Genomic DNA, 13,238 nt, shown 5'->3' with positions numbered 1-13,238 from the left:
TCTGCATCTCATTTGGCAAACTGAGGGCCAGGGATAACTATAATACTCCCCAGACCATTCAGATGCTGAGCTCAGAACTGAGGTTCCCATAGTGCTATGTGAAACTCTTCAGAGCTTCCCTTCACCCCAAAATATGACAGGCCGTGAGAACAACATACTAATTTCCTGGTTGGTACAAGCCTTTTTACAGAAATCCAGAATGAGCTTTCGACAAAGTTCCCAAGTCACAAAGGAACCAGATAATCCTTGAGATCAAGGATTTCAACGGGGTTATTAGGGAGAGAGCAGGAGAGTATATTGTAAAATGCCACCACCATATTTTCATATTGCATACGATCTATACCCTGGATGGCATGTTTAGAGCGTACATAGAAAAGATGTGTGCAGGTAGCACCCCCTATTGGTATACTATGTGGTTTGGTACATCGAACTGTTACTTGAGGTCTATGAAATTGTTAAGTGGTCAGAAATGGGGAAAGCCATTCCATAATAGCATCCTCTAAAGAGAAGTTTCAGGAGATATCTATCATCTGCTAAACTTGGAGCCAAAGCAAAGCAGCTCCTCTTTTCTTCCTCGATAGCATGTTTTTTTGTTGTTGTTGCATTTCCCACAGATTAAGGTAATTTTTGGAAAACAAGTCAAACCACTGATGAAAAAATACAACCAGGAGCACATTAGGCCTTATGTGGCTCTCTCTCCTTGACAAAACTGTCCTTTGATAAAGAAGTTAAGAGTCACACTAGACGATCTTTAATATATCTGGCCTAAAGCAAGGCTTTGTCTATGTGCCATGTTCCTGGAACTAGAAAGAATTGATGTGCTGCAATATCAGGTCTCGGTGGCTAAACTTAGGTTGAAATTCGCTTCTAATGCAACTATTTTTATTGGAGACAACTTTGGCAGAGCTTGGGTGCTAGGAGGCAACGTGCAGGGCCTTAGGAGCTGGAAGTAGCAGGTCGAGGGAATAGCCGCTTCCACAGGGGGTGCACTTGGTAGGGGTAGGTGTTAAGGACTAGAGTAGAAGACACCTCACTTGGTGCAAGTCTAATGGGGGGGTGGTTCTGCATCTTTCCTTAGCAAGTTTAAAGTAGATTGATTCTAGATGACTCTAAGAAGGTTTGTATAGGTTGTCTGGCTGGAAACCTCCATGCAGAGCCCAAGTCTTAGGCTGAATGGAGATGGAGGGAGAGCTGGTCCCGCGGCCTTCCTTTAGCAGAGCTCAAGGGCTTTTTTTTGCTGAGCTGCAGCTCCTGCGACTATTACCCTTCAAACACCACCCAGGCATCCTCAGCGACCCCACCCTCCTCCCCAGCCTGTGTGGTGCGGCTGTTGTCTACCAGCAGCCTTTACTTCTCATCCTCGTCCACCTCACTCAGGCTGCTGATGGAGGCTGAGGCCGCTTTGGGTGAGGAAGGGGGTGAGGTTTTGATTGGGAGCCATGCGAAGGTGGGCGACGGGGAGCGGGAAGGGGACCGGCTCCTGGTGGGGCTGCTCATAGGGCTCTGCTTCGGGGACAAGGCCTGCAGCATTCGGCTACTCCTCTCCTGGAACATCTGCTTCTAGAGAGAAATTTGAGAGAAGGTATCTGTTAGTGAGCATCTGAGATGGCAGTGAAACAGAAAGGAAAGGCAAGGAGAGCTACCACCCCCCACCCCCCAAACACCTATGCCCACAAACACAGACTTGTACTTCAGCCTACATTGTCCAAGATTCTCTGGGGAGGAGCCGAGTGACACTGAGGCACAGTGAGTTGCTGACACACAAGAGTGCCATCACTGCTGGTTCCCGGCACTCTTGATGCCTTCTTTTCCTCCACCTACAAAATTTGAGTGTCTATTATTGGCCAGGCAAATAGTTGTCCTAAGTACCGGAAGGGTAGCAGGAAATAAATCAAGAATCCTGTCCTCACGGATGTAAAGAGGAATCACACAATAAACAAAATGAACAATACGTGGTATGTCAGATGGAACTACAGTCTGTGAAAAAGATAGAATGAGAGGATAGCAAATAAAGAGGGGTGTGGGCTGGGGGACAAGTGGGTGCAATTATAAATAGGGTAGTCGGAGAAGGCCTCCCTGAGAAGGTGCTATTTGAGCAAAGACCTGAAAGAGATGAGGGAGGGGACTACATGAATGGAAATTAGGGGGAAGCACATTCCAGATAGAACCCCAAGGGAGTATGCAGTTCACATTCGAGGAGCGAGGACACAGTGGCTAGAGTGAAGTCATCTACGTGAGGAGGGGCTTATGGGGGGGCGTGGTTAGAAGGAGGTCACCAGAAGAGTAAAAAAAGGACTGCGTCATGTAGGATCTTGGTGGCCATGTGAGAATTTTGGCCTACACTCTGCAGAGGTCTTTTACCTCTGGAGTTCTAAGCAAAAGGGGGACAAACTGACTTTTGGTTTAAAAGGACCAGTCAGGCTGCTGTGCTACAAATAGACTACAGCCAAGTGAGGACAGGAGCAGTGAGGACAGCAGAGAGGCCACTGCAATAAGAATCCAAGACCATGATGGTGCCCCGGACCAGGGTGATGGCCAAGAGGATGGTGAGAAATGGTTAGAGTATGTTTTTTTTCCCCCGTAGTTGTTGTTAAGATATAATTTACTTAAAACTAAAAAGAGCGTTTTTAGTTTTAAGTAATAAAACTAATAAATGCTGACAGCTGTGTGATTACTGCCACGATCAAATTATTGGAATGTTCTAGCAGCCACCCAATTCCCTTAGGACCCTTCCTAGTCACCCCTGTACCCCCTGCCTTAGCCTCTGGCAACAGATCTGATTTCTGTCTCTACAGTTTTGGCTTCTCCAGAATGTCATCTAACTAGAATCATGCAGTATGGGGTTTGTCTACATTTTGAGGGCAGAGCCAACAGGACTCACTGACAGATGGGATGTGGGATGTGGGATGTGGGAGAAGGAAGAGGAATGGACTGATTCCAGTTTCTGGCCTGTGAAACTGGAGAGCAGGCAATGACATTTGCTGGTGCAGGGGACTGTGCAGGTGTAAGAGGTTTGAGTGGTAAGATAGATCTTCTAGTCTGAGACTTCAGGTGACTGTTGCTTGGTGCTTTCAGGATCAAACCTTTCCCTGACACTGCCCTTCGTCTTCTGGGGAGCCTGGTCCTGGCCCTGAGCCCCTGGGCACCAGCCTCCTATTGCTGCCAAGCAATCTGACCTTCTGCTCTTTGCCTGTGGCACAACCCCCGCCCCACCCCCCGCCCCCCGACTCCATTCCGTCCATTTCTGAACGCCCTGCCCAGTCTGCCTGAGCCCTCTGCCCTCTGTTTCTTTCCATTGCTCATCACTGAGACTCAGTCCCTAGCAGCTCTGTCCAATCTTTTGATCCTAAACTGATCCTGAGAGCCAATTCTCCTATTAGTCATTTTAGACTTTGCCCGTTGTTTGAATTATTCATTTTACAAAGCACTGAGCTCCCTGGGGACCAGATGCTGTACAGGAGGTGGTCATGTCAAAGCTGGGGCTTCAGTGAAACATGGGAAAAGGGGGTTAGGTGGGGAGGGAGCCCATGAGCTGGTGGAGGGCTCGGTGTCCAAGTAGAGGGAGCTAAGTAGAGGGTACTCGGTATGACTGCTCGGTGTGACCAGAAGCCCAAGTGTCTGTTGGGTGGCAGTAGCCTGAGGCTAGCGCACCAGAAGGAGGCTGGATTTTTTTCCTCTAAAAGCCCCTGGAAGATTTTAATTAAGGAAGAAGTATGATCAGATTGGTGTTTTAGAAATATCTTTGTGTGTAAGCATAAAAGCAAGGAAAAAAACCATAGAAGAAAAATATTGATGTCTGGCTATATAAACACTTTTGTATCTCAAAAAAGCCACCATGAAATAGGTAAAAAAAAATTTTTTTTGCAACATTTAACTATAAATTATGGGTCTTAGTATAAAACAAAACTTAAAAATCAAAAAGTAAAAACCTTCATAGAAAAGTGAGCATATGGCATATACAGGCAATTAACAGGACAAAAACGAACCATAAAAAATGTTCAGTATTACTAGTAATCAAACAAATGCAAAATGACTGAAGTGAGATTTTAATATATCTGATTTGTTAAAGATTTTGACATCTTCCCAATTTAAATTTTTTCCCAGTTTTATTGAGATATGGTTGACATATAGCACTTTATAACTTTAAGGTCTACAGCATAATGATTTTACTTACATATATTATGAAATGATTACCATAAGTTTTATATCCATCATCTCATATACATACCAAAATAGAAAAAAATTTCCTTGTGAGAACTCTTAGTATTTACTCTTAACTTTCATATATACCACACAGCAGTGTTAACGACAGTCCTCGGTTGCACATTACATCCTCAGGACTTATAACTGGAATTTTATACCGGTTAGCCACCTTCATCCAACTTCCCCCGCCCCCCACACCCTGCCTCTTAAAACCACAAATCTGATCTCTTTATCCATGAGATTTTTTTTTTCAGATTTCACATAAGTGAGATCATATAGTATATCTTTCCCTGTCTGACTTATTTCATTTAGCATGATTCCCTCAAGATCCATCCATGTGGTTCACAAGTGGCAAGACTCCTTTTTTATGGCTGAGCAGTATTCCACTGTGTATATGTACATCTATATATACACACACATATGTATATATCACACCACCTTTATCCATGAATAGAAACAGGTGGTTTCCAAGTCTTGGCTATTGTAAATAATGCCACTACGAACATGGGGGTGCAGATATCTGTTTGAGATAATGATTTTGATTCCTTTGGATATATTCCCAGAAGCAGAATTGCTGAATCATATGGTAGTTCTATTTTTAACTTTTTGAGGAACCTCCATACTGTTCTCTATAGTGGCTGCACCAGTTTACAATCCCGCCAACAGTACATGAGGTTCCCTGTTCACATCCTCACCAGCATTTATCTCTTGTCTTTTTGATGACAGCAATTCTAACAGGGTGAGGTGATATCTCATTACGGTTTTGATTTGCATTTCCCTGTTGCTTAGTGATGTTGAGTATCTTTTCATGTACCTATAGGCTATTTGTAGATCATCTTTGAAAAAATGTGTATTCGGTCCCATTTTTAAACTGCGTTGAGGATTTTTTTTGCTATTGAGTTGTATGAGTTTACATATTTTGGACATTAACCCTTTATTAGATGCATGGTTTGCAAGTATTTGTCCCATTCTGTAGGTTCTTTTCATGTTGTTGATTTGTTTCTTTTCCTGTGCCAAAGCTTTTTATATTTGATGTTGTCTTACCTGTTATTTTGTTGCTCGTGTTTTAAGTGTTGTAACCAAAAAATCATCACCAATACCCATGCCAAGGAAGTTTTCTCCTATGTCTTCCTCTAGGAGTTTTATGGTTTCTGGTCTTACATTGAAATCCTTAATCCATTTCAAGTTAATTTTTATGAGTGTAAGACTCACTTTTACATGTGAATATCCAATTTTCCCAGCACCATTTGTCTTTTCTCCATTGAGTATTCTTGGCTCCCTTGCATGGGTTTATTTCTGAGCTCTCAATTCTGTCCCATTGGTCTATGTATCTTTATGCCAGTACCATACTGTTTTGATTACTATAACTTTATAATAAATGTTGCTTGAAATCAGGAAATATGATACCTCCCTTTTTCTTTTCTTTTTTTTTTTTTTTTTCCTTTCTCAGGATTGCTTTGGCTATTTGGAGTCTTTTGTGGTACCACATAAATTTGAGAATTGTTTTTTTCTATTTCCGTAAAAATATGCCATTGGAATCTTGGTAGGAATTTCGTTGAATCTATAGATGACTTTGGGTCATATGGGCATTTTAACAATATTAGTTCTTCCAATCCATGAACACAGGATACCTTTCCATTTATTTGTGTTTTCTTCAATTTTTTTCATCAGTGTCATAGTTTTCAGTGTCTAGGTCCTTTACTTCCTGGATTATATTTATTCCTAAGTATTTTATTGTTTTGATGCCGTTGTAACTGGGATTGTTTCTTTTTCAGATAATTCATTATTAACGTGTAAAATTCAACTGATTTTTGTATTAATTTTGTAACCTGCAAGTTTTCTGAATTCGTTGATTAGATCTAACAGTTTTTGTGTGGAGTCTTTAGGATTTTCTATATATAAAATCATGTCATCTGCAAAGAGAGACAATTTTACTTCCTTTCTAATGCTTTGCATTTTTTTCTTGTCTGATAGCTCTGGCTAGGACTTTCAGTATTACATTGAATAGAAGTGGTGAGAATGGGCACCCTTGTCTTGTTCCTCATCTTAGGGGAAAGGCTTTCAAATTTTCATCATTGAGTATGTCAGCTGTGGCCTTGTCGTATATGGCCTTTACTATGTTGAGGTATGTTCCTTCTGTACCTAGCTTAAGAGTTTTCATCATGAGTGGATGTTGAATTTTGTCAGATGCCTTTTCTATGTCTATTGAGATATGATCTCTTCTATTAATGTGATGTATCCCATTGACTTTGTCTGTTGAACCATCCTTGCATCCCAGGGATAAGAATGCTCTTTTTAATGTGCTGCTGAATTTGGTTTGCTAGTATTTTATTGAGAATTTTTGCCTCTCTATTCATCAGGGATAGTGACCTGTAGTTTTCTTTTCAGCGTCATTTTCTGGCTTTGTATTAGGGTAATGCTAGCCTCATAAAATGAGTTCGAGAGTGTTCTCTCTGAGATTTTTTTTAGAAGAGATTGAGAAGGATTGGCATTAATCCTTCAATGTTTGGTAAAATTCACCAGTGAAGCCATCTGTTCTTGGGGTTTTCTTCACTGGGAGATTTTTGATTCCCCTTTAATTTATTTGATCCATTGGTTGTTCAGAAGATTGTTTAATTTTCATGTATTCATGAATTTTCCAATTTTCCTGTTCTTGATTTTTAGTTTCATACCATTGTGGTCAGAGAAGATGCATGGTATACTTTTAGTTTTCTTGAATTTGCCAAGACTTGTTCTGCGATATAATGTATGGTCTATCCTAGAAAATGTTCTACGTATGCTTGAGAAGAATGTGTATTCTGCTGTTGTCAGATAGAATTATCTGTATGTCTGTTAGGTCTATTTGGTCTATAGAGTTATTCAAATCTACTGTTTCTTATTGATTCCCTGTCTGGATGATATATCCATTGTTAAGAGTGGGGTATTAGAGTCCCCAACTCTTATTGCTGTTTATTTCTCCTTTTAGCTCTGTTAGTTTTTGCTTAATATATCTGGGTGCTGAAGGTCATTATATAATGAAGAGGTCAATCAATCAAGAAGGTCTAACAAGAAGGTTTAAACCTTCTTGATTGATTGACCTCTTCATTATATGACCTTCTTTGTTTTTGTTTGTTTGTTTGTTTTACCATTTTTAAGTCCATTTTTTTTTCTGGTGTGTCACTAGTATACTATCTATATAAGTATAGCTATTTCTATGTTGGGGGATATTTGCTTAAAATATCTTTTTCCATCCGTTCACTCTCAGTCTATGTATGTCTTTAAGGCTAAAGTGCTCTCTTGTGGGCAGCACATCATTGGATCTTGTTTTTTAAATCCATTCAGCCATTCTATGTCTTTTTGATTGGAGAATTTACATTTATAGTAATTATTGGTAGGTAAGGACTTACTATTGCCATTTTGTTAATTGTCTTATGGTTCTTTTATAGATCCATTATTCTTTGTTTCATACCCTCCTGTCTTTTTCTGTGTGTTGATGTCTTTTGGTATTAGCATGTTTTGACTTGTTATGTTCTTTTGTGTAATTACTACAGGTTTTCCCCTGTGGATATCATGAGGCTTACATCGTACATCTTAACACCCTATTTTAAACTGATAATCACTTCAATGGAATTCCTAAACTTTATGCTTTCACTTCTCTGCCTCACATTTTAGGTTATTGATGTTAGTTAACATATTTTTTATTGTGTAAACAATAATAGATTATTTGCAGTTCTAGTTATTTTTCTACATTTGTTTTCTAACTTTTAATTTAGTTGTAAGTGTATCACTATTACCATATTACAGAATCTAAATTTGACTATATATTCACCATTATCAGTGAGTTTTATGCTACTTTTATTTTTTTTGAGAAAGATGAAGGGGAGGATTCAGAGTTGTAATTGAAAATTTTTTTCACTTTTATCAGTGGAGAGCTTAAAGATTATGACTGAGGTCTAGAGCTTATTGTAATCTAGGCCTATATAACATTATCTAACTAAAAGTCACTAGTGACCCATTTGAGAAGCTCAGGCTAAACAAAACCCAGCCTAGAAACTTGGAAGACATTTTAGCCCATCCAGCACATTGATAAATCCTTGAAGCTTTAACCCCGCCTCCACCCCCCCAATTTACAATGCCTTCTTTTTAGGAAAAGGATGGTGGAATTACTTTGCATTGGAATTAGTGGCATAAAGAGGTACCTTCTCATCTAAGAAATGCTAATTCATCTCCAACCCTGGTCATTTGCTATCTATTAAAAATATCCTGACAGCCTGAATCTCATTACCATTGCAGCAGGTCTGGCTCCCAAGAATAACCTTCTAAGGAAGATGAAATATATACCAGTGCATCTAATACCAGAGCAGTCACATTCATATTTTTTGCAGCATGTAACAGCCCAACCTTTAGTGTACTGTGTATACTTTTTTCCCCATCCTCTACCACCTCTATCCACTCTGGCAACCATCAGCTTGTTCTTTATATCTATAGGTCGGTTTCTGTTTTGTTTATTTGTTTTTTAGATTCCACATATAAGTGAACTCATATAATAGTCGTCCTCTAACTTATTTCGCTTAGCATAACACCCTCTAGGTCCATCCATGTGGTTGCAAATGGCAAGATTTCATTCTTTTTTATTGCTGAGTAATATTCATATACACGCACATATCCATTCATTGATCGATGGACATCCATGTTGCTTCCATATCTTGGCTACTGTAAGCAATGCTACAGTGAACATAAGGGTTCATATATCTTTCCAAATTACTGTTTTTGTTTTCTTCAGAAAAATACCCAGAGGTAGAATTCCTAAGTTGCATGGCAGCTCTACTACTCATTTTTTGAGGAATCTCCATACGGTTTTCCACAGTGACTGCACCAATTTACAATCCAACCAACAGTGTAGGAGGGTTCCCTTTTCTCCACATCCTCACGAGCACTTGTTATTTATATAACGAGTGTATACCTTCTTATGTTCTTATGTTTTTACTCAAAGAACTCCATTGAGCATTTCTTGTAAGGCAGGTCTAGTAGTGATAAACTCCCTCAGCTTTTGTTTGTTCAGAAAAGTCTTTAGTTCGCCTTCATTTCTGAAGACAGCTTTGCCAGGTATAGAATTCTTGGTCAACAGTCCCCCTCCCCAATATTTTGAAATCATTCCATTCTCTCCTGGCCTGAAATGTTTCTGTTGCGAAATCTATCAATAGTCTTAGAGTTCCCTTGTATATAACCTTCTTTTCTCTTCTTTCACAATTCTTTTAGTCATTGATGATTTAATTATAATGTGTCTCAGTGTAGCCCTATTTGGGTTCAACTTCTCTGGAATCTTCTGTACCGCATAGATCTGGATGTCCAGTTCTCTCCCTAGGTTTGGGAAGTTTACAGCCATTATTGCTTTAAACATACTTTCTGTCTCGTTTTCTTTGTTGTCTCCTTCTGGAATTCCCATAATGTGGACATTGTTTCTTTTGACTGTGTCCTATAAGTCCTGTAGGCTTTCTTTACTCCTTTTCACTTTTTTCTTTTTTGCTCCTCTGACTGGATAATTTTAAATGCCCAATGTCTTAGGTCACTGATTCTTCTGCATAATTAAGCCTTGTTTTGAAGCTCTCTGTTGGATTATTTAGTGCAATCATTGTATTTTTCAGCTCTAGGATTTATGGGGTTTTGTTTTTAATTTATTTTTCAATTACGGTTGGCATACAACATTAATTTCAGGTGTTTAATGGTTTCTGGTTCTTTGTCCAAGTTCTCATTTTGTTCATGCATTGTTTTCCTAATTTCACTGTTGTCTGTGTGTTCTTGTAGTTCACTAAACTTCTTAAAGAGTATTATTTTGAATTGATAGTTCACAGATGTCCATTTCTGTAGGTCAGTTATTGGAGCTTTGTTAGTTTCCTTTGGTGGCATAATGTTCACCAGATAATTTTTTGTGATCCTTGGTTCCTTATATTGGTACCTGCACATTCAAGTAAGCAGTCTCCTCTTTCAGACTTTTACAGGTTCACTTTGGCAGAGATGGTTCTTTACCAGTCAGCTCACTTTGGATTTCTGGATGTTTCTGCTGATAACATCCTTGGGCAGGGTTTGCTATCAGGGTCTATTTTTGGGTAAGGCCACTGCCCAAGCTCTGAAGTTGGTGGTGGGGAGGGTTTGCCACTGGCTGAGAACGGTTGTTTAAGATTGCTAGTTTGGTTCCCTGCCCAAGGGAGGCTGTGGGATGGGCTCCACAGTTGCCTGGGTTCTCTGGTCCAGATTAATAGATTCTGGACTCTGTATGATACTCAGCAGTAGGTGGGACTATAAATTAGCTTTTCTGCCCTCGTAAGGCAGCAGGACAAGCCCTAGGGCCTGCATGGTTTGTTCGGGAACCCAAACCAGGTAATACTGTGCATTGAATTCCGTGACCATACAGGGGCACTGGTTTTGTTCTGTAGATGGGGAGAGGCATGTGCTCTCTGTTCAAGTGCCACTATGAAAATCAGGGCTGTTGGATAGGCTACACAGCTTCCTATGTGCTCTGTTTAGGTTCCTTGGTCAGGCGGGCTGAAAGCTGTATTCACCAATGGGCAGGGCTACAGATTAGTCTCACTGCACCAGCATAGTGGGAGAACTAGCTCCAAGGCCAGAAAGGTTATTTGTGTTCTTGACTCAAGTTGACCTGTGCCCCAAGTTCCCTGCCTGAACAGAGCCACAGGCTTTGCTCTGCAGAGTATCAGCTCTGCCTATAGGACTCTCTGCTTGAGTGTTGGTGGGCTACACAGATTTCTAGGTGTTATGGCCAGGCTTCCTGGTTGGGCAGGGCTATGACTCAGCTCCCCCGCCTGGGCAGAGGCAGACCAGGCTCCAGAGCCATAAAAATCTTTGGGTACCCAAATCAGGCAAACCTGTACCCTGCTGAGTTCCCTGGTCAGACTGCACCATCACTTGGCTCTGCAGATGAGCAAAAATACTGGTAAGGACTACTACTTGAGTGCTGCAGACAGGAACTTGGTCTGCCAAGATCACAGTGCTGGTTGTTGCCAGCCCTTCCCACTTTTCTGACAGTGAGATTCCGAGTGATCAAGTCCTGCAGATTCCCCTGCAATCCCTGTGGGGCAAGACTGGACAGGGGACTTCCAAAAAGTGACCTACAATGATGAAGCTGAATGTCTATCTTGGGCTCTTTTCCCACTAGAGGAACCATAGGCTCAGGGGAGACCTCTTGACATGGTGCTATTCCAGCCTGGGGTAGGGGCAATTGGTTAGCATGTAGCTGTTCCTCTAACCCTTCTAATGCAGTCTGTCTTGGTGCAGGGTGGTGCTTCAGCCTTACCCATGTGTTCTAGAATTCTCCCAGTAATGTCTTGTCAGAGGGAGCAATCAGAATGACCTAGTTGCCGTCTTGGTGATGTCAGTCTCCCAAGATTTTTTAAAATTTGTAATGGTCAGTGTTGATGAAGGTTCAGGAAAAAGATCATACCCATGTTACTTATAGTGGAAGGGTAAAATAGTGCTTTTCTGTGGGATAATTTGGAAAAAGGTCTAAAAATTTTTTTCCCGAGGAAATGATCAGAAATGTAAGTAAATATTTATTGTGCACATGGACATTCATTGTAGTGTCATAACAGACAAAACTGGAAACTTCCTAAATAGGTGAGAGAAATTTTACACAACTGAGAGGCTACACTAAGCAGCTGATGAAAATCAAGTCTTTAAAGAATATTTAATGAGAAAATGTCGGGAGCTATGGCAAAGTAAAACTGATACTAGACAGTACGTTATGCACGATCCTAGTTTTGTAAAAGGTCATATATACATGTAGACAGAAAAGATTGGGGCAATACCCCCAAAACATGAACAGTGACAACTCTGGGTGATGTGACTGTAGGTGATAAAACTATAGGTGACTTTTTGTCTTTTTATTCTTTACTTTCTAATAGTTCTGTAATGAACATATATTACTTTTATCATTAAAAAAAATATGGTAGGGAGAAAGAGATAACTGAGGCAGGGAGATTAGGCTGGAGTACACTGCTATAATGACATGGATGAGAAAATATTAAGGCTTCTGGCGCATCATCAGTTCCCCCAAACATTCATTTTCCCTTTATAACCTGTAGCCCATTACTTTTTAAAATCTGAAGTCTCCTCTAGCAGATATAATACAGACGACTTTCTGATTACTAAGATCATTTCCAGACTTAAAGTTCCACAATTCTACAAATACACCAATTATGCACCTTCCATTAAACGTACTGATAACTCTGCCAAAAGAACCAACTCCCCTCAAAATCAAATAGGGAAAAAAATGGTATAAAGGCCAGTATGAGACAAAATCAAATGCCAAAAGAATAGGTGGTCTACCACTAACAGCAACATTTAAAGAAATCCTTGAACTTTTAGTATGTACTTTGAAGTATGTATTTTTGTTACGGTAATATTTAAGTATATTTTTTAGCGGGAGCCATTAGCCCTCCTGCTGTTAATGGATTGTCAGAACTTCCATTAGAAGCCCACTTTCTAAGGAATCTACAACTTGTCTACTATAGTTTGACTCAAGCTCATAAGTGAAGATCTGCCTAAAGGGATGAAATAATTTGAAACCTTAATGATAAACAATGGTTTTGTACTTCATAAAACACGATATCCATACAAAGTAACTGTGAGTCTCGATTTGCAAGCTCTCTGATCTGTTACTGGTGCATTTTGAAGGGTGATTTCCCCTGTGAAGCAGCTGAATTGAATCAGGTCAGGAGACAGTTTGTAATGAGCTTCCTGGGAAGAAAAGCACTTTAGAAATACAACAAATAATGAAGACCCTAGTTCTGGTTTGGCATTTTCAAGGAGAAAAAGTATTTAAATTCAGTCTTTTATTGTATTAAGAGGTTTCCATTTATAAAGTTTTCTCCCAAGAATAATCCCATTTATAGTCATGTCCATATGAAAGTAATCATTTTCCCCTCCTACAAAGTTTTCCCTTTTAAGAAGTTTTAACATCTCTGGAGGCAGTAAATGTCATGACAAATGTCTTTAAAGGTTTCATTATTTCAAATATATTCTGGCATATCTGCCCAAAA

At 40.0% G+C, this 13,238-nt stretch overlaps 1 protein-coding gene across 3 annotated transcripts in view; it reads right to left on the bottom strand.

The window, feature by feature from the left end:
- Positions 1–29: 29 nt before the first annotated feature.
- The window catches only part of PCYT1B (phosphate cytidylyltransferase 1, choline, beta), a 77,963-nt gene continuing 64,754 nt past the window's right edge, over positions 30–13,238 (bottom strand). For all 3 annotated transcript variants that reach the window (XM_006920962.3, XM_006920961.3, XM_025039202.1), the window contains exon 8: positions 30–1,560. In XM_006920962.3, coding sequence (XP_006921024.1) covers positions 1,348–1,560 — 213 coding nt within the window. In that variant the 3' untranslated portion in view covers positions 30–1,347. The remainder of the gene's footprint in view (positions 1,561–13,238) is intronic.

This window comes from Pteropus alecto, unplaced genomic scaffold (assembly GCF_000325575.1).
Source record: "Pteropus alecto unplaced genomic scaffold, ASM32557v1 scaffold659, whole genome shotgun sequence".
NCBI classification, from domain to species: domain Eukaryota; kingdom Metazoa; phylum Chordata; class Mammalia; order Chiroptera; family Pteropodidae; genus Pteropus; species Pteropus alecto.
Note: the sequence above shows the minus strand (reverse complement) of the source record. Positions and strands in the feature narration are given on the sequence as shown.